Source organism: Hemicordylus capensis, chromosome 15, assembly GCF_027244095.1.
Source record: "Hemicordylus capensis ecotype Gifberg chromosome 15, rHemCap1.1.pri, whole genome shotgun sequence".
NCBI classification, from domain to species: domain Eukaryota; kingdom Metazoa; phylum Chordata; class Lepidosauria; order Squamata; family Cordylidae; genus Hemicordylus; species Hemicordylus capensis.
Window position 1 is genome coordinate 6,151,861 of NC_069671.1, and position 27,907 is coordinate 6,179,767.

The following is a 27,907-nucleotide window of genomic DNA, read 5'->3' on the forward strand; positions in this document are numbered from 1 at the left end:
AGTGGAGATTTGAACCCAGGTTTCCGCCACCCTAGCCTGACACTCTAAATCACTGAACCACCATAAAAGGGCTAAAGAATTATGTTCAAAACCCAACACCCTCCCATTGCTTCCTTCGCTGAATTGCCATAACTCTGGTTGACTGACTTCTAATCTGGAAAACTGGCATCAATCCCACACCAATGAATAGCAACATACAACGATCAGCAATTTCAGTACAGACACAGTGTATTGGCGTCAAAAGAAACAAGAATGTGTTGGTGAGGGGGTTTTGTTTTGGACACACACAAAAACCCAAACTGTGAAACAAAGAGTACGGCCAAGGAAGGAATGCAAACCGAGGAAATGCCATATAGAAAAGGAAAGAAAAACCACTCTAACTAGACACACCTTCAGGAAGGAACTCTGGAGTTATTTAAAGTTTCAGCTGCATGGATAGGTCAATGAAAGTGGGGCTTCAGCAGAAAAGAGGCAAAGAATAACATTTCAATACAAGATGATAACTGCTGATTTTAGAAATTGGGCAGCCCCCAAGGAGCTTTTGGTGATTCAGTCAGCTGGAATTTAATATTCATAAGGTTAAGAAAGCTAGGCATCCCATTGTGTTTGTAAATTAATGAGTTCCCTAATAAACCTCACTTAACAGGAACAAAACAGCAATGTGGTAATCCTTAGGAACATTGGAAGCTAAGTCAGACCATTGGTCTCTCCAGCTCAGTATTGTCTTCACAGACTGGCAGCGGCTTCTCCAAGGTTGCAGGCAGGAATCTCTCTCAGCCCTATCTTGGAGATGCCGCTAGGGAGGGAATTTGGAACCTCGATGCTCTTCCCAGAGCAGCTCCACCCCCTGAGGGGAATATCTTACAGTGCTCACACTTCTAGTCTCCCATTCATATGCAACCAAGGCGGACCCTGCTTGGCTAAGGGGACAAGTCATGCTTGCTTCCACAAGACCAGCTCTCAGTGGTGTGTCATGGATGCACAAAACTAGCATCTTGGATTTCCACGGATTTATCAGCATTTCCGCTGTGTGTTTTTGGATATCTGCAGAAAACCAAAGGATGGTCTCAAATGTACTTGGCTTTTCTGAACAACCTCCTCTCCTTATGTGGTTTTAAATCCCCCTCAAGAGTAGTTGCATGAAAGGATGAGTATTTACAGTAAAAACCCAGTGCCAGTGTGTCTGCACTTTACAGATGTATTTGACATGCCCAATATTGCTGGTTGCTCACGCCATCATTTACACGGCACTCATTACACCTCAACCCAGAGGTTTTCAAACCTGGGTATCCAGATGTTGTTGGACTTCAACTCCCCAAATCCTCATTGATTGGTTGACTGATTAAGTGCCATCAAGTCAGTGTCAACTCCTAGCAACCACATAGATAGATTCTCTCCAGGATGATCTGTCTCCAACTTGAACTTTAAGGACTCTCAGTGGGGCATTTATTGCTGTTGTAATAGAGTCCATGTTCCACCTTGCTGCTGGTCGTCCTCTTCTTCTCTTTCCTTCCACTTTCCCCAGCATTATGGACTTCTCAAAGGAGCTGGTCTTCGCATAATGTGTCCGAAGTTTGAGCCTGGTCAATTGTTCCTCGAGTGAAAATTCTGGATTGATTTATTCTATGATTCATTTGTTTGTTTTCCTGGCTGTCCATGGTATCCTCATACCCTTGGGATATTTTAGTGGACTTTAATAGAGGTTTCAAGCTGGTACAGCACATCAAGTGTGGAGTGGTCAATCTCGGAGACAGATTTGGGTTTGCCCATATTGCATTCCACCCCCCACCCACCCCAGAATCAGAGCTGTGTTTATTACCGTATTTACCTGAATCCAATAATAGCCCCTCCACCCGCTACAAGTTGTTTGGTATTAGAAATTGAGGGTGGTGGGGTGGTGTCATCTTAAATCTCATTGGGTCAATACTGGTATAATCTGTATTTCTTAAGGGGGTTGTCATCTTAAATTCAGGGTCGTCTTCTATTTAGGCAAACACGGCAATGGTCTACAGGGCCCTGTTTCTGGTCCTTTTTTAAAACCAGGACTCCGCATGCTTTTGAGGACTTCGCTCCGTGTCTTCCCATGCTCAGTGGCAGGACTGAGATCAGCCCTGGAGGATGTGCCGTCCACTTCGAACGTCTACATTTGTCACCAGGAAGACTCCCAACGCTGCTCTTCTCCGGCAAATGTCAACGTTTAGAGCTATATCCAAGCTGCATTAAAATTGCATTTTGCTACACTGGACTTCATTCCCCCCACTCCCTAGCCATACTTTATAACAATTTTATAGCCTTCGGCGTGATTTTTCATGCCACGGGTGTTTACAGCATCTTGCCATTTAGAGCCATCCAAAAAAATGTTTGCTTCTCTCCACTTCCAAGCCATCAAGAGCTGTGTGGAATGAGGATAAATCAAGCCCAGCGTCCCTTTCATCCTCTCCCCACCAGCTCCTTGCTGACAACCTGCCAATATCCTTCGCTTCATAGTCACTGGACCAGCTCCCTCAGTCCGGGTGGCAGATCTCTCGCCTAAGCCAAATGTAATTATTTTCATTTTCAAATAAGACTCAAGACAATGTATCAAGTGCTCTGATAAAGACTAAATGCACTTTATAGCTGCTAGAACGCCTTTGTTCTATAATTTTCTAATTCTCTTTTTTTTCAAAAAAGCAATTAAGCTTATTCAGTGGGGTTTGTTTCATTGTTATTGTTATTACTGTTCAATGGCCTGTTATTCCCTTGAAAATTGCATGCTTTCTTCCTTTCTTGTATGGATATTCTCTTTCTCTCTCCCCCCCCCTCCCCTAATGAATTAAGATGAATTTGGAAAATAATAGTCATGCTTCTTCCATTCCTGTGAAAAAGGGATGTTGGCACTTCAATCACAGAGCACAACGGGTTTATACTTGGGGACCATACGTCCATATCTTCATTCTCCCGCCCACCTATATTCAAAATGTGCAAGCTTGTGAACTTCACAAAACTCTCTCAGGCTGCATGTGCTATATAAAGAACTAAAATGCTGTTGTTTTTAAAGAGGGAAAATAGATGTTTCTGGATAGGAGCATGGTGCTCCTATCAGATAATTTCAGTATTAAATTATCAGATAATTTCAGTATTAAAATTCTGAACTAGAACAGGACTGGAGTAAGTTCTTACAGACTTGTTTAGATTTTAGGCCTGATCCGAATGCCTCCCCCACATTCTTCCACCTCATTCACAGGTGGTGAAAATGCAGGTAAAGGTAAAGTTGCGTCCTCGAGTCAGTGTCGTCGCCTGGCGACCACAGAGCCATGTGGTTTTCTTAGGCAGAATACAGGAGGGGCTTCCCATTGCCATCTCCCGCGCAGTATGAGATCGCCCAGGGAGATCATGAAATTCTCAAAGCTGGGGATGGGGGCAGCTCACTGTTCCTTGGTGGTAGCAGCAGATGCTGTTCTCTCTCTCTCTCTCCCCCCCCTTATTGTTTTACATTTTGCCTCTCTGCGTAGTGGTAGCAGTGCTACAAACACAGTAGCTCTCCCTAGACGCTGGTTCTTGCCATCCGTCATTTTGTTCATGGAATGACCCAAGAATGACTCGCTTGTGGCCAAGAATTACTACTCCACGTCATGACACAGCATCACTCTGTGGGGGCCTCTGCCTTCTACAACACACCAAACAATCCCCACATCATGTGAATCTGGGGGGGGGGCATTTGCCCCACCCCGGATTGAGCCAGTTCCCATTGAATTCAATGGTGCATACTCCCAGGCAGGGGTCTATAGGATTGCTGGCTTTGGTCCTAGCTGACCCAGAGACCAGCCTGGCTGCCGCATTCTGGACCAACTGCAGTTTCCAGACTACGTACAAAGGCAGCCCCACATAGAGCGCATAGCAGTAAACCACCCTAAGGGCTTTCTCAGACCAGCCACTTGGTATCCTTTCAACTGGAGGAGCCAGGGATTGAACCTGAGATGTTCTGCAATGCTGACCATTTGCTCCACCACTGACCTATAGCCCCTCCTTGAACTTATGGGGCGGGGGAAACAACACACTGACCATGTTTAATTTTTGAGCATCTTTCTCAGTGGAGCTATTTGAAACAGCTTTCAAGAGGGACGTCGGGAACACTTTGGTCCCAGCCGAAGACCAGTTGCCAAGTAGGACAGATATTCGTGATTCTTTGTTCTTCCTTCTCAGATTCCAGGACTGAGCCCTGGGCTTTAGGGAAGCCAATCCTAGGGCCGAGACTGGGTGAGCCCTGGCTTTAATTAAACCCTCAAATGAAACAATAGGAGAGAGACAACACACACACTTGAACATTTGTGTGGGCTCCGTAACAGATGTGTCAAGCGACATATTCCAACAATGAGGAGTTAATTGATGCTATAAATAGTATCAAACAGACACCGAGAGCACAACGCTAGTTAATTCTCCTGTCTAAAATACAGAGTGTGGTCTGCCGTTGATCACACATATACATTTATTTGCATTCAAAGAGAAGATCTGGCAGGGGAGGGGAGGGGAAGAAGAGATGGCGAGATTGGTTATTATACAAGTCGATTAGCTCAGTCAGATAATTTGATTGCAGGCTACTGGGAGACTTCCTCACTTTTATGTTTGTGAAAGTACTGTGCTGCATGCAGCTAAATTAGGTCTATAGACCAGAGTGGAGAAGAGCATCATCTTCTGATTCGATTTTTTAAAATACTACAGCCATGTAACACAACAGGGGAGCTACACTTCTGCAGCCACAACAAATGTTTCTACTACCAGGGGGAATGTTTTCTCTGTGGATTCAGGAGGACAAATTCCATTACTGCTTGGGGAAGTAATGCAAATACATCTGCATCAGAACAAAACAGACAGATCTGAATCAAGCAATTAATATCTGTTATGCGGGGCTTTGGTCCCCTCCACACTGAACAATTCCTACTGCTGTGGGGGGGGGGGAATAAAGTGTCCTACAGCGCTGAAAGCCACCTAATGGCGCAGTGGGGAAGTAACTTGCCTAGGGAGCAAGAGGTTGCCGGTTCGAATCCCCGCTGATGAGTTTCCCAGACTATGGGAAACACCTATATCGGGCAGCAGCAATATAGGAAGATGCTGGAAGGCATCATCTCATACTACGCAGGAGGCGGCAATGGGAAACCCCTCCTGTATTCTATCAAAGCCAACCACGGGGCTCTGTGGGCGCCAGGAGTTGACACCGACTCGGCACAACTTTACCTATAAAGTTACTTCCCCGCAGAGCTGAAAACAAGCTGCTCACATTCATGATTTCTTACGGCTTAGAGGGAAACATTTCCCTTGTTCTGCATCTTCTGTCTATTATTATGCTCCACCCACCTGTCCCTTCTTATCTTACAACTGCGTGCACACCCATCAGTCTCTGGAACCCTGATTGGCAACCAGTTTTACTTGAAAATACTTTATTTGGAGCTGGTTGCCAGAGAGGATCTCTTAAGACACTGTGTCAGGTACTTAATGGTGGTGATGAACCGCACGGCTGCTCGGGTGTCTCTCCTGGAAACGCAAGGCTCTGGAACACCTTCTAACTCCCTGTGAGACTATAGCTAAGAAGAGTTCAACCAGTCTTTGGCCTCGAGTGTTTCCTCCATGCGATGCAGTCACAGCTGCCCTCAACCAGAAGTCCTGGTGTGCTGAAGCATAGGAAGCTGCCTCCTACCGAGTCAGACCCTTGGTCCATCTAGCTCAGTATTGTCAACCCAGACTGGCAGCAGCTTCTCCAAGGTTGCAGGCAGGAATCTCTCTCAGCTCTATCTTGGAGATGCTGCCAGGGAGGGAACTTGAAACCTTCTGCTCTTACCAGAGTCGCTCCATCCCCTGAGGGGAATATCTTACACCGCTCACACGTCTAGTCTCCCATTCATATGCATCCAGGGTGGACCCTGCTTAGCTAAGGGGACAAGCCATGCTTGCTCCCCCAAGACTAGCCCTCCTCTCTTGCTCGTTATAATGCATGCGAATCTCAAGAAGCTTCACTTCAATATTGATTCCCCCCTCAGACCCTGAATGCCTGCATACAGTGCAGAAAGCAACACTGGAGGGAAGTCTGCTCTTAAATAACCTGGCGTGCTTAGGATTTCCCCCTCTATGCAAGACGACTCGTCTCAGAGCACTAATAAACAATATCTGTGAGAAGCAAATGTACTGAAGCTCACTAGATGTCAGGAATAATCAGTCTCTTCATTCACAGGCATTCAAAGGCAGGAAAAACAGATACATTTTAATGACAGCCTCACAGAGCCCCGTCCTTTGCCGTGATGGATTCTGGCACGGAAACGGCTCAGTCACATTGCCAAACAGAACCGTCTTTGTTGCATCCCGCTTCGTACCGTAGCCGCCGAAGAGTCAGCAGCAGAGTTTGCAAACCCTGCCAATTAACTTCTCGATTCCGGGGTGTGGGATACCAACCGGTCCTGGTAAGTCTCGGAAGACGCTTTTCCAGACACGGGGCCAAATGCTGCCCCCTTTGGCAGAGGCGCATAGATTTAAGTGGGGTTGCCGGGAAAGTGGACCGGAGCTCGGTGGGGATAACTGCACTGCCTTGTCCGAATGACGAAGCCAACGGAGACAAGAGGCTAGGATGAATCTATTCCAGGCTACGAGAATGCCCCACATCCAGCAGGTGCTCAAGAGAAACACAAATAGCTTTGCAGCCTACGCACTGCAGTCTGTTATGCCAGAGACATTTATTTAACCAGGAACAGGTTTTAGATGACTTTTGCATACAAACAAGCCAGCTTTATTTCAAGCTTTGTACAGCCGTCATCCCAGTTCCCGCACACCTGCCGCTGAGCAGCCCGCTCCGCTCAGGAAGTCTCTCTTTTTATTTTACTTATTTACAAAATTATTTCCACCCTGCCTCTTCTGTGCCCAAGAGGGTCGCCACAGCAGCTTACGGCACTCAGCATAAGCAACAAACCTAGCAATAATTAAATGTCGAAACAGTAAAACAGCCATAAATAACCAACACAGCAACATCAACATTATAAGAATTACGGCAGTTACTAACCGTCAAATTCTCGCTAGCAAAAAAACCCTGGATGAATCCTGAAATATCTACATTAGAGGAATGGAGAAGAAAGATATAGTGAATTATACTTCTGTCCCAATTAACTGCATTTGCGGAAACTTGAATCAGAAGAAGAAAAAGATTGTGCCTATCAGCCTATCAGATGATGCTTATCAGCATCTTCCTATATATCACTGCTGCCTAATATAGGAGTTTCCCATATTTATTTATTTAATTTATTTATTTGATTTATATACTGCCCTTCCAAAATGGCTCAGGGTGGTTTACAATTAAAACAAACTTATAAAACAATAAGCTAAAACAAATTAAAAACAATAACACAACAACTAACAAGTTAAAAACATTTTAAAACAAAAATTAAACATTGTCCCCAGACCCCAGCTCAAGAAGACACGTAGACTTAGTATGGAAGAAAAGGGCCACAACTTTGCTAACTATTACACAGACATGGCAGACTGGAACACCAGGTGATTAATCACCCTTAGAGAACAGTGTGGGCCAATAGAAGCAGGTCAGAACTCTGAAGTCCTACCCAGCACCCTACTGGGCGACACACCCTGGCTCGGGAATGGGCAGGTACACCCCACCCAATTCCTTCAAAGCCAACCCCCACTTCTGTAAGAGAGGATCTGGATACTTCTAGGCATTCGTCCACCCCGGACCGCACAGCCCAAAGGTTGGAGAAGTCCTGAAGCAGGGTTCATGGCAATCATTCTCCCCGTGCCGCACAGGCTACAAAGGAGCGATTAACCAATCACCCCTTTTACATATCCAAGGGTGCTCACCGATGTTCTAACCCTCAAATTACCACCCCGCCCGCACTGTTCCTGCCATTGTGGCCGACCTAACTCTAACTACGCACCCAGGACACAGAACGGAGTAGGCGAAAAAAAAACCCAACAGTGGCCAATGCATTGGGAGCAAAAAATTCCTATTCGGCCCCTTCAGGCGGCCAGTCGCTAGACCCGCTCTGTACCGGGGAGGGAGGGAGGGGAGAGCTCCTTCTCCTGTGACTGCCTGGCCCCATATTCTGGGAAACACACCAGCAGGGATTCGAATCAACACCCTCCTGCTCTCTAGGCAAGTTGCTTCCCTGCTGCACCATTACGTGGCTTGAACCAGAAGACCTAACACTATATTTAAGTTTGTGAAGGACAAAAGTGTTTAGTTTGTTGTAACATAAACCCTAGGATAATTGATGTATGCAGGTTCTCTCTTTCATACAGATGTACTACCCTTTAGGTAAGTTCCACTTTTGTTACCTAAGGGGATACTGACCACATATACACCCCAGAACAGAACTGCTCAGGCTTGGAGGCTGAAGAATTGGGCCAACTTGAGGGGATGAAAGAGGATGTTCTAAACAGGCTTGAAAAACTAAAAATTAACAAAACGCCAGGGCCAGATGGCATCCACCCAAGAGATCTGAAGGAACTCAAATGTGAAGTTGCTGATTTCCTAGCAAAAAAATGTGACTTGTCCCTACAATCAGGCTCTGTACCAGAGGACTGGAAAGTAGCCAATGGAACTCCGATTTTCAGAAAACAACAGCAAACGGATACAGGGGAGATCCGGGAAACTACGGGGCAGTTAGCTTATCTCTGGTGGCTTGAAGGCTTTAAAAACATATTTCTATAACCAGGCTTTTGGCAGATTTTTATAACTAGTTGGTCTAATCCAGCATTCCATTTCCCACAGTGGCCCAAATGAAGCGTCTGGGAGGCCCCCAAGCAGCCGATGAAGGCATGCCTCCTCTCCTGCTGTTGCTCCCCTGCAACTGGTGTTTGGAGGCACCCTGCCTCTGAGGCTGGAGGCAGTCTATATCCATCAAGACTTGTAGCCACTGAGGGACCAGTCTTCCATTAATTTATCTTAGCCAAGATGGTGGCCAGCTTAGCCAAGCTGGGAATCAGAGCTCTGATTGCTTTGGAAATTTATACCCTAATTTTCATCTAATGATACAGAGAACAGCTTACAAAATATTGCAATTACACACACACACACACACACACAACAGGATGTCCTCCTTCCCCTTGCTTCTGCAGCTCCAGGGCAACCAGCAGTTAGAGCAGAGTTCCTTCTGGAAGAGGAGGGGGAAGCCCGCTCTCTGAAGATGCTCCTTCTCTGGCTGAGGGTTGTTGCCTTCTTCCGAATGCTCTCCCATGCAAAACAACAAAACCTCCCTGCACGCAGGAAACGAGCAAAGCCAGTGAAGGGCTTCTTTGGCCCTTTCTCCTTGATGCACTAGCTTTCTACTTGCAGGGAGGTCCTATAACTTGGGAGCCAATTCCACAGGGGCATTTCTCACCTGCAGTCCGAGGTGATGCCTTTTGCCTCTCCAGCCTCTGTTCTGGACAATCACACTCACCAGCGGAGCCCTACATGTAATTCTATATGGCATGAGCAGCAAAAGGCATCTGCTTTTCTGGAGTGGTAGCGGGGAGGGACGGGTCGCTGCTGTGAAGATGGCCTATACAGCTGGCCTTGCACATAACCATCCTTTAAAATAAAATCTTAAAACGGCACTGTCAGTGCTTATTGCTGAGAGGCACAAAAAGTTTTATAGTTAGTTTTTATTGTCTAACCTCTTAAAACATTTAATAATAAATCTCTTCACTCTTAAACTCCAAATCCTGAGGAGTTCCAAGTTCTTTTAGCTATAATAACCCCCTTTTTATTAGTATGTGTACATAAGCAATAGAGGTAAGTGCACACCAGAATTCGGGTGATTAGGACAAAATAAATTCCGTCCTCACCCTACTTTACAGAATGTAGTGAAAAACAAGAGATCGCCGTTATATAAAGGAGCAGCACAGAACAGCATTCAACGTCCCGGCGTTAAACTTTCAAAAGGGCAAACGTTTCTGCTGACTTGTGGCAGAATACTAGGCAATGTTTCCTCTGCGTGTCTGCAAATCATCCAACAAAACAAGCAGGTAAAAAACAAGATGGGATAAAGCAGAAATATTAAAGTGAGAACAAATGAAAGCAGGGGAAACAGAAGGAAGGAAGCTTGAGAGATACAGGAACATAGGTAGCTGCCATTGACTGAGTCAGACCCTTAGTCCATCCAGCTCAGTATTGTCTACACAGACTGGCAGTGGCTTCTCCAAGGTTGCAGGCAGGAGTCTCTCTCAGCCCTGTCTTGAAGATGCTGCCAGGGAGGGAACTTGGAAGCTTGATGCTCTTCCCAGAGCGGTTCCATCCCCTAAGGGGAATCTCTTCCAGTGCTCACACATCAAGTCTCCCATTCATATGCAACCAGGGCAGACCCTGCTTAGCAAAGCAGACAAGGCATGCTTGCCACCACAAGACCAGCTCTCCACGATGGAGCACAGATGGTGGGTACAGGCAGAGCTCAGGCTGAAAGGAAACATTTACAGACTGTATACACTACCAGCTCTGGCACCAAATCAGAGATGTTCCACGCCAGCACTGCAAAGTGCTTAGCTGCAGTAACATGGTACAAAATTTGGTTTGGGTTGTTTTGAAAATTGAGAGAACTGTTCCAGGAAGCCAGAAACAAATTACTGGAAGCTGCTGAGGTAAGACTAAATCTACCTGCACGGAGAGACAGAATGTGGTGCCCAAAGTGAGGCAATATTTCAAGAAAACAAATAAGAACGACTTTAATATTTGATACACCGCTGGGCCTCCAAAATGCCGTTACTCAACCACAGAGTACCCAGGGTAGCTGCTGCCGAACACAAATCACAGCGGCTAAGAATAATGTCTGCGGGCCTGCTTTAATTAGCTTGTCGGGCAAAGGGAGAGGGTTGCTTTTTGCATCAACATTTGTTCCAACTCCCAATAATTAACTCTGGGGTTTTCCCCCCCATTACTGAGGCAGCTCGGGTCTTGAGCTCGGGCCCTGGAGTTGCTAGTCCACAGGCAGGGCTCGCTAGGGAGATATAGGGGGGCACCTGGAGTGGAAGCTTGTGGGGGGCGGCATTTTGCCCCCCATGTGCTCGCCGCTGCACCCACCACCTCCTCCTCCTCCTCTTCACGCTGCTGGGTGCTTCTGTTGCCAGAGAAGCCTCTAGCTTCTGCAGGATGTTCTAATAATGTGATTACAACGCACCGTGGCAATTAGAGGCTGTACCAGGGGGAAAGTGGCCAGCAAAAGTGGCCAGCAGGCAGAAGAGGCAGCGGCAAGGCAGTGGGAATGCAATTCTATGATACTTAGGACAGTATCCTGGTTGTGTGCTCCCCAACCCCTGCCGTTTCTGACTGGTCTCCTCTTAAGAGAGGAGAGCTGGTCTTGTGGTAGTGCGCATGACTTGTCCCCTTTGCTAAGCAGGGTCCACGCTAGTTGCATATGTATGGGAGGCTAGAAGTGTGAGCACTGGAAGATATTCCCCTCAGGAGATGGAGCCGCTCTGAGAAGAGCTTCAAGGTCCCAAGTTCCCTCCCTGGCAGCATCTCCAAGACAGGGCTGAGAGAGATTCCTGCCTGCAACCCTGGAGAAGCCGCTGCCAGTCTGTGAAGACAATACTGAGCTAGATGCACCAAGGGTCTGACTCAGTATATGGCAGCTTCCTATGTGACTGTAATAAAATCATTCTTTCCTTCATTTATCCACCACCACCACTGGCATAACAGCAACACTGGCAAATGTTGAAATCAATACAAAACGCATAAAGATGTGAAAACTGGCAATTAAGACAGGTGGAGATCACAAGTGGCATGGCATAATTAATATATAGTTTGGAGGACGCTACTTAGAAGTAACATTGGGAGTAGGAAGTGGTTTTGCCTTGCTCTCCTGTGCCCAGTTCACCCTCACCCAGCTGGCTCAGTACAGAATTTCTGGCACAGTCTGAAAAGTCTCTAAACACTTCATTGCTGCTCTTCAAACCCACCCCACCCCTCCTCTTCTCCCACCCCCCCAATCACAATGAGGAACTGGCAACAGCAAGACAACTTCACACTCTCACACACACACACACACACACACACACACACACACACACACACACACTGGAGGGCTTGTTTGTAGCAAAATGGGAATCAAATTAATTTCAACAAGAAAAAATTAATCTTAACACGGAAAGTAGCCAGGGCTTCCACGAATTAAAGTGCTTTGTGCAATATCAAAGGCAAAGAGAATCACAAGAGAAACAGAAGTCTCAATCAAGTACAGAGATCCAATACCGTTTGTGTAGGCCTCTCCTGGTAGCTCCTTTAAAGCGAAATCTTCCTTCTTGAGATTCAGCCCAGGGAATTTCTAGCTTGATGAAAACTGTCGAAAGAAAAGACAGACATTCAATGATACAGCCGCACAAGGGGAATAAATATGTTTACAGAAACAGGTGGGATTTACATAACAAAGCTCCTACACTCTTAGTGTAACTTTTGCAAAAAGATGCTTCTGCGGGTTTCTAATCCTGCTGCTTGTGGAGGCAAATAGGATTCATCTATTCTACTTACAGAAGGACTTCCAATAGTTGAAGGCAGAGGAGGCACATAGGAACATAGGAAGCTGCCATATACTGAGTCAGACGACTGGTCTATCTAGCTCAGTATTGCCTACACAGACTGGCAGCGGCTTCTCCAATCTTGCAGGCAGGAATCTCTCTCAGCCCTATCTTGGAGATGCTGCCAGGGAAGGAACTTGGAACCTTCTGCTCTTCCCAGAGTGGCTCCATCCCCTGTTGAGTGGAATCTCTTGTAGTGCTCACACTTTTAGTCTCCCATTCATATGCAACAAGGGTGGACCCTGCTTAGCTAAGTGGACAAGCCATGCTTGCTACCATAAGACCAGTTCGCCCTTCTATGTCCCACAAGACCTTTCCTTACTGGCATTAGGGGAAAAACAGTTTTGCAAATGAACTCAAGTTAGGAAATCTCAGCAAATCTGTGCACATTGCTATATGGGTACCTTTTATTCTGGTTGCCGAGCCTGGGGTGTTTTCCTAATGAAGACTTCCAGACCCAGAAGCCCTTGGGCAATCGCTAATATAGCTGAAATAAGAGCTATACTAGTCAAAACCCACTGCAACTTTCCCCTTGGACTATTCTGACTTCCCATCACATCGTCAGCAGACGCAGCAGACATAAGAAATGAAGAAAAGGTTGCTCAGAATTTAAGAGTAAGCCATAATTGACACATATTGCCAATGAAGTCTAAATGATCTTGATGCACTGGATAAGCAACATGTCCAGCAATCAAACTGTCTCCTCTGCTAGGATCCTCTCTGAAAAGTCTCTGCATAATTTCTCCTCGCAGTAAGAGTGGAGTTCTCTGATGTTGGAAAGAGTTCGGAGAGAAATCTTATTAGCCTTCAGATTCACTTAACGTTCCTTTAGATTCTGTCCCTCTCTGTGTGTCTCCCGCACATCCCAACAGCACAAGTGTTTATTTATTTATTTGACATATTTGTATCCCGCCCAAAACTTCTATCTCTGGGAGGCTTACAATGAAATACAAGCAAAACAAATTAAAAGGGTTAAAAACATTACAGTAATTTAAAATTTAAAGCAATGTGAGAAACTATTAACACAGTGGGATCCGTGAGACCTGGTTTAGGGTGCTGAGCAGGGAGGGAGCCCTGGGCGGCCGGATCAGCCGCCCACACGATGGCCGCCTCCGAGACGGAGCCGTTGGGGGTGGGGGGAGCGGGGGCCACGCAGCCCCCGGAAGCCCCAGTATGCCCTGCACGAGTGCACAGGGCATACTGGGGAGAGCCTCGAGCCAGGAGGCTGCTTTTAAGCCTCCCGGCCAGGGGTCTACTCGCAAGTAGCCGCGGCGGCGTGGCCACTCACGAACAGATAGCCCGGCTTTGTGGAGCGCTCGCTCAGCAAACCCGGGCTAAGGGGTGGGCTACAGGAGCGGGTTAGCCACTCCAGAACCACCGGGCTCAGCTGCGAGCCCGGTGGGTCTTACGATCACAAAAATCGGGCTAGGATTTTCCAAGCCCGATTTTTGTGATCGTAAGAATAGCCCCAGTATCTAATTAAAAGCGTAGGTGAGCAGATGAGTCTTCACTGCCCTTTCAAAAGTTGTCAGAGATGGGGAGGCTCTTATTTCAGCAGGGAGTGCATTCCGAAGCCTCGGAGCAGCAACGGAGAAGGCCCATCCCCGAGTAGCCACCAGACAAACCGGTGGCAACTGCAGATGAGATATGTTCTGTGCATCCTACAGATAAAACACCTAGGTTCATACAGAATTTGGCAACCTTGGCATGAGAACACCCGGTGGTTTAAATCTGGTCTTTCGATTGCAGTCTAACCTTACCTACCTATAATGCTGCCAAGTCACACACACACACACACACACACACACACACACACACACACAGAGCAGTATTACATAGGAAGTCGCCTGGGGCTTTCGGCATGCAAAGCAGAATATCTTTCTGGAAGCTGTTGGTGTGGCGGTTTTCTTAGAACCAGAGGGTATAAGGCAACTTCCTATGTTCCTATGCATTTAATAAAACGCAATATGTGCTTCATTATAAAACACTGCTCCCTTTCCAACACTATACTTTTATCATGGATTTTAATCAAACATCTTCCAGCTCTCAAATGGGAAAGGTGGAGAGAGAAGAAACTGTAATGGCTTTTCTAATTGCTTGTTCTCTGTCACTGGTAACTAATTACCCCAGTCACACTGTCGTAGGCTCTCTGGGTTTTCTGCTCTTTTAAAACACTCAGACACCTCCAGTATTAAAAGGGAGGAAAGAGCGGTGCAGTGAGGCCATCCTTCTGACAACTCCACCCACTGACAGCAATAAATAGTTTCATCACACACAGAATTTTACTGGATCAAAATTCTTCCAAGAGTAAAAAAGGAGATGACCTAATAACGCATCTGTCTTACATAGAATATGATCTCAAAGACAGCCCATTGCAAACAGCACTTATTTGGAACACAGGAACATAGGACGCTGCCATATACTGAGTCAAACTATTCGTCCATCCAGCTCAGTATTGTCTACACAGACTGGCAGCGGCTTCTCCAAGGTTGCAGGCAGGAATCTCTCTCAGCCCTATCTTGGAGATGCTGCCAGGGAAGGAACTTGGAGCCTAGATGCTCTTCCCAGAGAGGGTCCATCCCCTAAGGGGAAAATCTTCCAGTGCTCACACTTCTAGTCTCCCATTCATATGCAATGAGGGCGGACCCTGCTTAGCAAAGGGGACAAATCATGCTCGCTACCACTAGACCAGCTTTGCTTGAGAAGTCTCATCAAAAGCATCTTTCAGAAGTCAACAGGTTCACACACTAGTCAATTTCTCTACTTGATATTTTCCAGCTGGTGTTCCAACTGTCCCTAGCAAACACACATACCCCACCACTGCTTCCCATCTCCTTCAAAAGTGAGGGAGATGCTACCCCTGCTTAGTGAGCAAAGAGACACCTTTTTAATTGGCGATGATCTTATATTTAGCAGGAAGAGAGCAACTGGCCCTATCCGTCCCCAGCACAGCATCCCTCCAGTGGCTGTTGCTGGTGACTATCTTATATTTCTTTTTTAGATTGTGAGCCCTTTGGGGACAGGGAGCCCTCTTATTTATGTATTATTTATTTTTCTACGTAAACCACTTTGAGAACTTTGGTTGAAGAGCAATATATACATTTCCGGAGGAGGAGGAGTAATAGTAGTAGTAAGCATTCATTCCACAATCACGGAGAAGAGGTTTTTGCACAACATGGGGATACACAGAATACTCACGTGTCATACCATAGTCAAGCCTACTGAATTCAATAAAATTTATCTTTATTTAGACATTTAAACCTGTGGTTGTGACTTCCTTGAGAAAAAGCTTGTTTTATAGCCCCACCCACATGGCCTCAGGAGGGGCCCAAGAGCGCCCTCTCCTGACAACCTCAGCAACTGGGAGGGGTAGATGTTGAGCAGTGAGGCAAAGGCTAGAGGAGAAAGGGTTAAGCACCATTTCTGCCACTCAAGCTCATCCCTGCAGCTGCTTTTCCTTTAAAAAAGGAAATCAGAAGGCTGTAGGACTAAAAAAGCATGTATTTAATTACTGGAGTGCATAGCAATTTGGAAGAGGCTTGGGAATTATCTATTCAATACTGGGGTTGCAATTTCCAAGATCAGTGTGCTCCTATATTTCTATTTCTCGGTAATGGCATTTGTCATGTATTCAATTTTTCATCTTTACACCGCAAGTGTAATACATTATGACTACAACAAAAAATGTATATTTGCTTTGGGGCTTTTTATCCGTACAGAAGCTGTGCCCATGTACACAGAATTAGATTACTTATACCCTAAGAAGCACTTCATTGATCCAGAAAAACAAGTGCAGTACAATGGATGTTGCACCTGGTGTTGAGTCCTTTACAGTGCAATGCATTGCACACACGTGGATACAAAGAGCTTTGGGGACACTGCAACATAGCCAGGAGCTAATTCAATGCCAGTGCAATGTGGATTTGGACTCCCAGACACACAGGTGGTGGTGTTGGTGAGTGGCTCATTCCTGTACGGCAATGGGGTGGAGAATCAATCCATTCATTGTTAATTAATTGGCTGTTAACTGAGAGCTACTCTTGCCATAAAGTAAAGGTAAAGTTGAGCAGTCGAATCGGTGCCAACTCCTGGCGCCCACAGAGCCCTGTGGTTGTCTTGGGTAGAATACAGGAGGGGTTGACCATGGCCTTCTCCCACTCAGTGTGAGATGATGCCTTTCAGCATCTTCCTATATCACTGCCGCCCAATAGAGGTGTTTCCCATAGTTTGGGGAACATACCGGTGGGGATTCGAAAAACACTGCTGGGGATGATGGGAGTTGTAGTCCATCAACATCTGGGGGCCCAAGGTTAAGAAACCCTGGTATTGTGGTTAGGAGAGCCAGCGTGGAATAGTGGTGAGAGTGCTGGTCTAGGACCGGGGAGACCCAAGCACAAATCCCCATTCAGCCATGATACCTGCTGGGTGACTCTGGGCCAGTCACTTCTCTCTCAGCCTAACCTACCTCACAGGGTTGTTGTGAGGAGAAACTTAACTATGTCCACCGCTCTGGGCTCCTTGGAGGAAGAGAGGAATATAAATGTTTAAAAAACCCAAAAAACCAGGGTGAACCATGCCCGCCTTTCCTCTCGGTTTCTTCCTCCCCCCACCATCCGACAAGAGGGGAAGAGGATAACAAAACTTAATTGGGAGCAATAGGAAATAAAATACTCCATGCTCCCCAACAGGATCACAGGGTTTTTACTACTACTACTACTACTACTACAATATTTATATACTGCTCGCCAACCAAAGTTCTCAAAGAGGTTTCTATAGAAAAATAATAATCCTCTCTAATAAAACGCTTGGTGTCCGTCCGTGGACGGACACCAAGTGTGTGTCCGTGCCTCCCTGCCCTGTTCTGCGCCTGCGCGAAGTGCAGGCCCAGAACAGGGCAAGGGAGACACGCTCACCGGCACCCGGCAGCCATCTTGGGCGGCCAGAAGCGGCCGCCCCGAAGAAGCCGGAGAGGTGGCGGTGGGAAAGTGACCGAGGCGGCAAAATAGATGGAGGCCGGGGGCGGAGCGGAGGCCATGTAACCTTAAAAAAAATTTTACTCCCGCGGCCGACGCCGCCGACCGCCCACCCTCCCTCCCAGCTGCCGAGTCCCCCTTACCCTGGCCGACTGCTGTCGGCCGTACACAGCCCTTAATTTAAGAGGCAGAGAGGAGCTCGCAAGCAGAGCTCCTCTCTGTGCAAAGCCTCTTGCCGAACTGCCGCTTTGGGCGCTTGCGTCCCTTGCGCCCAAAGCGGCAGTTCGGCAAGAGGCTTTGCACAGAGAGGAGCTCTGCTTGCGAGCTCCTCTCTGCCTCTTAAATTAAGGACTGTGTACGGCCGACAGCAGTCGGCCAGGGTAAGGGGGACTCGGCAGCTGGGAGGGAGGGTGGGCGGTCGGCGGCGTCGGCCGCGGGAGTAAATTTTTTTTTAAGGTTACATGGCCTCCGCTCCGCCCCCGGTCTCCGTCTCCCCGGCCTGGCGGGGGCAAGTGCCTGGGCCGATTTGGCCCTTAAAGGTAGGGGGGGGGAACGGCGGAGGGAGGGGGAATGGCGGCGGGGGGCCAGGAGCGCCCTTACTAGCGCCCATTATTCAACCGGCCAAAATTCACTTGTACATAAATAAGATGGTCCCCTGTCCCCAAAGGGCTCACAAGCTAAAAAGAAAAATAAGGCACATACCAGCCACAGCTACTGGAGAGATGCTGTGCTGGGGTTGGATAGGGCTAGTTGCTCTCCCCCTGCTAGATACAAGAGAATCACCACTTTGAAAGATGCCTCTTTGCTTAGTTAGCAGGGGTGTTTAGAACTGGAAGGAATCCAGTTCCAATTCCGCTGCACCCCATCCCGCTGCCGGCAGCGGCGGCGGCCTTTTAGGGGACAAAAGGGGACAAAAAGGGGAGTGACTCACCCAGTCACTCCCCCTCCTCGCAGCAGCTACTGCTGCCGCTGCCCTGTCTTTTTTAAAAAATGACATAAAGGAGGCAGGACGGGGACTTTCCTCTTGCTCCCTCCTGCTGCTTCCGGCAGAGGCAGAGCCATGGCAAAATTTGAGGAGCCACCGCCGAGGAGGAGATGCCTTTTCTGCCTCGGCACTGATCTGCCGATGCTCTTTAACGTCTACCGCCTGCCTGACGAATGGACGCCCACCCTTTGAGAGGCCTCTGTTTTTGAAGAGGAAGGATAGATGTCATGGGCAGGAGCATGGTTTCCGGTTAAGGAGAGGCCAGGCCTCTCCTGCTTCCTGTAAGCCATCCACTGTTGGTAAGCCCCTGCACTTTCTCCAAGGTAAAGGGTGGCCTGTCAAGGTCTCGTGGCTAGCAACACCGGTGTTGTTGAATTGTGTTTGGCTCATGTCCCTAATGGGGTAACTTCCCAGAGTATTAATGTCAGGGCAGCCCAGCTGACAGGCAGCCATGGGTCAGACACCAATGCTTCATGCCCAATGCTGCGAAATCATTAAGCATTAGGGCTTAAGATACCAAACTGGCTTACCATGAATCACTTCAGTTTTTGAGATCCATCCCCTCCACAAACGTATACCCACCATTCGTCGTGTATATGGTGTGCTATCATGAAAGAGACTGCCACAAATTAAAACAACTAAATTAGAAAAAAAAAGAGATATCTATGGATACCGTAAATGCAAACTGCCTAGAAAATGACAGAAATCCCGATCAGCAGTTCATTCATTGGTTAAAAGGAGGCTGCTAGATAGATAGCTGTTCCTTCAGAAAGAGATACCAAAGAGGGCAACAGTCATTACCCGTAAATTGTGTATAAATATTTCATTAGAAGAAAACAAAAGCACACTGGAGCAGACGTATGCCATAAACAAGAAGTGTGCCTTTTTGAAATGCCAGGGCTTTAAAATGCTCCACAGCTATAAAATGTCACCCAAGTCATTACATGATGTCAACAATGTAAATCATTGATTAAGGATTAGCTGTGAATTAACACTGGGAAATCAATTGCATCTATTTTTGCCACAACAACCCCAAGAATTATTCCAACAGGAGCTGATCCTGTGCAGGGTGGGGCCGCAGCTCAAGTGGCCGAGCATCTGCTTGGCATGCAGAAGGTCCCAGGTTCAATCCCTGGCAGCATCTCCAGGTAGGGCTGGAGAAGACCCCTTGCCAAGAAACTTGGAGAGCTGCAGATGGTCAGATGGGCCAAGGACCTGGCTTGGTAGAGGACTCCGGAATGCAATCCCGGTGGCTATTCGCTCCTCCGTCCCCATCACCGTTTTTAGGAAGCATGTGAAATCTTGGCTTTTTACCCAGGGCTTTTACATGATAGGCTCTACTGCTGTTTCTTTGTCTTTTGTAGGGTTATATTGTGCTTGCATTCTACATCTTTTTAGTCAGATACATGTTTTTATATTTTAGCTTAATATTTTAATTGTGTGATTTTTATAGTCTTGTTTTTATTTTTCTGTGTGAACCGCCTTGGGATTGTTTTAATGAAAGGTGGTATACAAATTTATTAAGGGGGGGGGCAGCTTCCTATGTTCCTATATAAGCCAAGCAGAGCTGAATCGGAGGGACAATAATGGTGAAGGAGACGGCTGGGGCTCAAAGGTCTGGAGACAGTCAAGAGCCAATGCCACACTGGGAACAGAGAAGGAAAAGCATAACGACGAACCCCCTCCTTCTCCAGAGCACTGAGGTCTCCAGGTGCAGGGAGGTGGCGTGGGGGACACTTCCGGTCCGACACGCACCAGGGCAGCAAGAGGGTATGCTGCCACCTCACGGGACCGATTTTAAGCACAGCACCATTGGGGGAGACCCTCCGGGAACCTTAAAGGTAAACACACACACCCCTCCGGCAAACCCGCCGTCTGCTGGTAAGTGTGCATCTCTACTTAAAAGTGACACTAAGCTATGACATCATAGGTGCAAGGCCCATAATTCAACTCTGAGGTCATTCGCACAAGCAAAAACTGTGTTCTACCCAGTGACTGCGTGGAAGCAAGGTAGGAAGAAAAGCTACCCAGGTTGTCCTCCCACCTGGCTTCCACACAATCGCTTCTCCCGCCTCCTACCTAGTTGTTTGCCCCACACAACCAAAAATTAGAAGCACAAACAGCTCCCAAACCTGTTTAGAACACAGTTTCTGCTTGTGTGGACGCTCTCTCTGGATAATAATTCCTATTGATCTGTGATGCTGAAAAGGCTGTCAGTGGTTTCTGCTCATTATTTAATTGGGGAAAGTCAGCTCACCAGCCCAGATGTAAAGAGGTGTTTTTGTTTTGTTTTCGGAAAAATCTTCAGCATCACAACTGATCATCTCTGAAAACACACACAGAGTAGCAGCTTGTCCAAAATTTGTCTTCCTACTAACCTCGCTGATTAACAGCTGTACACAACCAAGAGATTTGCAGAACCCACTAAGCACCCATGAATTATACATTTCTAACTGTTCACAGCTAATGTGCCATAATCCTTCTATGGGAGATGCTGCAAAAAGCCTGAGATCATTACCTTTTGTTAAGGTTACTGATTGCAAATAAAAGACATTTAGAAACCAAAAAAACAAACGAGCGTTCCCTGCAATATGCTTATGGAACATAACGACGTGTTAATAAGTAGGTAGAAATAATTACATACAAAACCCAAATTCTTATGCATCGACAACAGTGCTTCCCCTGGAATTTATTTAGCAATGAAACGACAATTGAACCCTCTAATTTAATTTTTTAACAACCTGATATGCATGAGGGTTCATAAGACCCAATTAAATTAAAATGCAACACTCAATCACCTTTTATGCAAATTTTGAAAAAGGAGGTTTATTACATTACATGCTAATATTGTGTTTCATATCCTTTAGATGATGAATTACCCAATTGTGGTGGCCAGTCTATTAAATCTACCCCCAAGACGAGGTTATAAATTCTTTTCTTCTTTAGACAGGAGGTAGGAGACAACTTCATTTCGTTTTCTGGGAGCACCATGCACCCAACTATTCTTTTAGCGCCACTCAACAAATATGAAAGTTAAGTTTACAAGTCAGTCTCTGATGACAGCAAGAGACAGCACTCTTGAAGGTTATGAATAGTAGGAGCAGCCAAACATTATCCAAGCATGTCTTGGAAATTGAGTCTGGCGGATTTCTAATGCTCACCTCCAGTGCGAGACAAGCATTACAATGCAAAGTTATTCTCCAGCTAATCCTGGCCGTAGCTATCCGTGGTCCTGACCTCTTTTCTCTTGGAGCTGTCTGAGGTCTGGGTCCCTCCTTAGACAGCCCAACTCAGCCTGCAACAGGAAAGGCTGCCAATAGTTCTAGCTCTCTCTACCTCTGCCTTCTCCTATCCTCAGACCTATCGTCTGACTCAGTATATAGCAGCTTCCTATGTTCCTATGGCTTAGACAAATTCATGAAAGACAGGTCTCTCAATGGTGACTAGTCAGTTCAGTTCACTTCAGTTTATTTACGGTCGCTGACCAGAGAAATATACACATACAGCTCAAACAGGAACAATAGCTAATCCAGCTCTTCATAGACCTTATGGAGAACAGCTATACAGATACACTCTTACTTCGAATTCTGACGGCAATGAGACAGAACTTAGCAACTGCAGAAGTAATTTTGTCATCACTATCAAATAAAAGATAGCTAATATGGAATTCATCTGGGCGGCCAGGGTAATTTGCTAGGAAGGGCACTATTAGTTCATAGCAAGTGTCCTGGCTACTCGTCTTGATAGGAACATAGGAAGCTGCCATATACTGAGTCAGACCATAGGTCTATCTAGTTCAGTATTGTCTCCACAGACTGGCAGCGGCTTCTCCAAGGTTGCAGGCAGGAGTCTCTCTCAGCCCTGTCTTGGAGATGCGGCCAGGGAGGGTCCACCTCCAAGTTCAGAAGCAGGATGAATCTGAATGCTGGTTGTGGGCGAGTAACAGCAGCAGAGCGGGCATGCCCTAACCTCTTGCCTGTGGGCTTCCCAGAGGCATCTGGTGGGCCACAATGAGAAACAGGTTCCTGGATCAGATAGGCCTTGGGCCTGATCCAGCAGGGCTGTTCTTAAGTCCTTAGATTTCAATGTGGCTGGGCATAGTTGTAGCAAAGGATACTGCCAGCAGGTCCAATTCTGAACGTTGAGACTTTAGATGTTAGTCGTCTCATTCTGATTTGAACAGCAGCAGCATTGCGGGATGCATAACATACACACAGAGACCTTTTAAAAATAATGATCATAGTACAAAACAACCAGCAGTGGAAAATCAATTCCTCACTCCAATAATAAGCTCAAAATAATATTGCATTCAATAAAGTTTTGTCAGGAAAGTTAGTCAATCAATAGGATTAATTCATCACTGGTGGGATTAGAATATAAATGTTTAATTTTCCACCCCTTTTTCAGCAGCTTTTATGTTTCTCCCTGCTTTTCAACAAAGCCTATTTAAAACAGCTGGATGTCATCTGATCAATGTTATGTTGGGTGGTTAATTTACATTTCAGTGCTAGGAATTATATTAATATGGTTACAGAAGAAACAACAACAAGGCATCATGTAGGAGAAAGAGTTCTGTTACGACAGAAGTAAAACAGCTTGCAAATCATGCTCTACTACTGAACTACTACTACCAAGATGACAAATATTTGTATAACGCTCTTCAACCAAAGTTCTCAAAGTGGTTTACATAGGAAAATAATAATACATAAATAAATTGGTCCACTGTCCCCAAAGGGCTCACAGTTTAAAGAGAAACATAAGGCAGATATCAGCAACAGCCACTGGAGGGATGCTGTGCTGGGGATGGATAGGGCCAGTTGCTCTCCCCCTGCTAAATATAAGAGAATCACCACTTTAAAAGCTGTCTCTTTGCTCACTTAGCAATCCCCTCTCCCAAAAATGTAAGACAAAAACAGTCCAGTGCATACCCTGCACTGATATAGTTATGTGAAATAGGGCTGCATTTGTAGGTTGTTCACACACCTCTGAATCTGGAATGGGAACACATTTGAATGGAAAATTACATGTGAGTGCTGTAAGATATCCCCCTCAGGGGATGGGGCTGCTCTGGAAAGAGCACTTCCATTCTTGAATGCAGAAGATCCCAAGTTCCCTTCTTGGCAGCATCTCCAAGATAGGGCTGAGAAAGGATCCTGCTTGCAACCTTGGAGAAGCTGCTGCCAGTCTGGGTAGACAACACTGAGCTAGAGGGACCAAGGGTCTGACTCAGTATAAAGCAGCTTCCTTTGCTCCTATGTTGGTTTGTTTTTAACTACAGTTGGAAAATAGAGTTCTTTTGAGGTTTATGCAGCTAGGGTGGCTGCACTATGGATGCTTATGGATGTCACATAAAGCCAAAATTGAACCACAGTTTCATGTGACTTCTGAACCAACACACACTTTATAGAACGTCCCTTTGAAGTAAAGCCAGTGTGTCTCCCTAAGAAAACAGTATGGGGATGCGAGAAGGCCCACGATATTCAAAGGAATTGGTTTTTTCAAATGCTACTGTTAATGCAAAGGGGGAAATGCACCAGGGCTTCGATTCTTCTCTTACACCACCCGCAGACAAACTCTCCTCAAAGCAATCTGAATGTCTCCGAAGTAAAACTCCAAGACGCAAATCAATGACAACACTTTTTACATCTACAAAGAAACCCACCATTCTCCAAATCATCCTTGATTGTATTCTTACAAAACACAGATTAGCCACTACAAAACACACACACACACAATGCAGCAACAATTTGGTTATAATTGCAATAACCAGTAGCACTCGGCAGCCAAAATGGGAAAACAATTCTGTGCTTCGTGGACGTTCGGCTCGAATTTTAATTATGCCGTACAAAAGTAAGCTGCCAGTGGCTGGTATCCATCCACTGAGCAATTAAGCTGGCAAGGCCACAACTCCAAAGAGTGAAAAAGGAGAGGCAAAATGTAAGCTACTAGTTATTGAGCTGAATGCATCATTTCTTCCCTAACATATGTCTATTGAAAAGCCCCCTTTTCATGGGTGAAAGGAAGCAGAGAGCCCCAAAGGACACGGAGAAAACAGAACAAGATGGCAATTAAAAGTGCTTCATCAAAAGACACACATCCTGTGTGTCTGGAGGGACACACAGAACCCTGGCAGGGAACCCCCTTTGTCCTCATGATTGGTTGGTTCAATCCATGTAAGCACCTGATTGGCTGCCTAAAAACTGTGTCATGAACATGACCGGATCTGTTGGCGCTGGGCGAGATCCCAAGACAAAATTACCGCCATTCTTGCTTGAGAAATGGCCTTATTGGAAGTTCTGGTTGCTGCACAGCTCCTTGTGTGTCCAGAACATCCCAAACAGACAATGAAGAGGAGTTTCCCAGTTATCTATGCATGGCTAAACCATATTGCTAAGGAATTCTCTCCGCCCACCCAAGTACTGCATATCCACTATGAATACAGGAAGCCCTCATTTTTCCTCAGTTCTCCATTCATGGTTTTATCTATCCGTGGTTCGGCTATATATACCTGGGTTCCATTATCATGAGGTGTGAATGCCAGAATTGTGATAATTGAAACCTTATTTATTATTATTTATTTATTATTAAAACTTTTATACCGCCCTTCCAAAAGGCTCAGGGCGGTTTACATTAAAACACCATTAAAATCAATTCATCATTAAAACAAAAATTATAAAACATAAAACAATAATTAACAATTAAAACCTTGAGCTTATTGGAGTGATGGGGTTAAGTTCCACAGTACTCAGTAGGTCATCAAGGTGATTGGAGTTTTCCACATTTTCAGGGGTAGCCAAGAAGTTGAAACTAGTCTCAGTCCACAGGGAAAGAATGAGGAGAGCTGGTGTTCTGAGATCCGTTTCCCTAAGCATCTTCCAATGGCGTTCACTCTGTAAGATCACTCATTTCATCAATAAGGAAGGCTTTATTTCTGCCTGTACCCCATGAACACACATGCGCACACACAGAATTCCAAGCAAGGATGTGAAAGGGATGTCTTAGCTTAGAGAGCGCCTCCTTCTACACGATCCCCACTGCACGTTAAGGTCATCTGAGGAGGTCCATCTCCAGATACCACCGGTTCGTTTGGTGGCGACTCAGAGGTGGGCCTTCTCTGTAGCTGCTCCTGATCTATGGAATGTACTCCCAGCAGAAATCTTCAATCTTAACTCTTTGTTGACCTTCAGGAGAGCCCTTAAAATCTGTTTGGCTTGGCCTTCCAGCTTTTTTAATTGGTTTTAATTGTTTTACTACTGTAACCTGTTTTTCAGGGTTTTAATTGTTCTGATTGTTTGTTTTTCATGATGTTTTGATTGTTAATTGATGTTTATATTTATATTTCTGTTTTAATTGTTATTGGTTTTGACGGTTTCTGTTTTAATTGTAAACCACCCTGAGCCATTTTGGAAGGGCGGTATAAAAATCGAATAAATAAATAATAAATAAATGTCCTCCAAAAACAGGAGAAGGAGATCATATGTGGCATATTTATTCAATAGTGAAAACACATTTGTATGCATCACTGCAACCAAATTCTTTCTGTGGCCAGTTTCTTTTCTCAGAATGGTCTTGGTTCTAGAGAGCAACATTTATCTATATTGATCAGAAAGTGAAAAGGTGAAGTTCAAACAAAGGGACGGCAAGGAGCATTTTCCACCCCTACACTTAAGACATCTGCAGAAGTCTTAATAGCATAGATTAGGAATGCTTAATACAAATGCTCCCAGAGAAAAAAGAGTGAACGTCAAAAGGTGAAGGGTTGTGGCCTTTTTGACTGGGTGGGGGGGAAGGAAACTGCACACAGAGAGAGAAATATAAATAGCACCCAGGCCATAACCTCCAGGAACACAAGAGAGAAAGCTGACTGGATAGACGTGAAAAAGAATTAATAATTGATGGTTGCTTTGGGTCTACACTTAGGAATCTTTAGCAGTAACACAAAAGCAACACACAGCAAAATCATGGCTTACAGAAAAAGAAACGTGGGCTCATATACATCGCGAGACCAGAGGAACACAGGATCTAGGCACCCGTCACCTTCTACTGGGAAGCCTGCCCCACCCGCCGCCCCAGCTTCCTGAAAGGTCCTTGCTGTGGGTCAAGGGACCCACAGCAATGCTGTGAGCTGCGGTGTGAGCACCAGCAGCAGGTGGGGACAGCATCCAGAAACCAGGTCCTCTAGCAGAACAGGCATTTCTGCCCAACCCTCTCCGCCAATGACTGCCACTGCCAGTCTGTGAAGACAATCCTGAGCTAAATGGACGGATGGTCTGACTCAGTATATGGCAGCTTCCTAGGTTCCCTATGTAACCCTTTGCCCTAGCACAGTCCCAAACCAGATCAAGCTACAGATTGGGCATCAAACTCCTTGCCACGGGGTGGGGGAATTGCTATGGCTGAATTCCAGATCACGCTTGAGAATGTGTGGTAAGCCCACAGTTCAAAATGTCATTCCTTCAGCCCTCTATTGCCTTACAGTGTGCCACCCAAAACCCCTGGTGGAGCGCCTTTAAAGAATGTAAGCTAAGTAACTTCCCTTTAAGAATATATGGCTCGAATGAAGCAACTTATCAAAAATAAAGATCGCCACTCAAAGTCTATGATCTACTATCAATGGGAGCTGGACTCCACCTGATCTCTACATTCAAGGAATGGACTTAAAAGTGCCCGTTTCTCAAACCATAAATCATTTGCCTGTGATATTTAAAGGACAGAAAGAGGAACCGTCATTAAATATCACATCTGCATTAAGATGATGTAATGTCTATTTAAGGCAGTTATTTATTTGGCCTATTAGTGGCGGCTTCGTACAGAGTCCGTTTCCCGCCTTCCCTCCACCCACCCACCCCAATCCTCACAACCTGGGATATCCACTTTTTTTTTTTAGCAGTTTGTCTGATGCTACCCCGTGGGATTCATGGCTACACACGGATCTGAGCTGCACCAGCTTATAGTAGCAGCTGATGTGCACACTATAGATATTTGCGTGCATGTGCAGGTAAAAATGCTGCTGTTTGGGAACAACATTTACCTGTGGTTTTTTTTATTGCATGCTATTGTTGTTAGGAGAGGAGAGCTGGTCTTGTGGTAGCAAGCATGACTTGTCTCCTTAGCTAAGCAGGGTCCACTCTGCTCGCACGTGAATGGGAGACTAGAAGTGTGAGCACTGGAAGAGATTCCCTTCAGGGGATGGAGCCACTCTGGGAACAGCATCTAGGTTCCAAGTTCCCATCCTGGCAGCAGCATCTCCAAGATAGGGCTGAGAGAGATTCCTGCCTGCAACCTTGGAGAAGCCGCTGCCAGTCTGTGAAGACAATACTGAGCTAGATAGACCAATGGTCTGACTCAGTATATGGCAGCTTCCTATGTTCCTATTGTTTTTATTGTAATCTACCTCCAGCATTATTGTGCTGGAGGAGTGCACATGTTT

The 27,907-nt window shown here is 46.0% G+C and overlaps 1 protein-coding gene across 16 annotated transcripts in view; it reads right to left on the bottom strand.

The window, feature by feature from the left end:
* The window catches only part of ARVCF (ARVCF delta catenin family member), a 493,848-nt gene that overhangs the window by 278,641 nt on the left and 187,300 nt on the right, over positions 1–27,907 (bottom strand). For all 16 annotated transcript variants that reach the window (XM_053279337.1, XM_053279338.1, XM_053279344.1 and 13 more), the window contains one exon: positions 12,197–12,284. In XM_053279337.1, the coding sequence (XP_053135312.1) occupies positions 12,197–12,284 (88 nt within the window). The remainder of the gene's footprint in view (positions 1–12,196; positions 12,285–27,907) is intronic.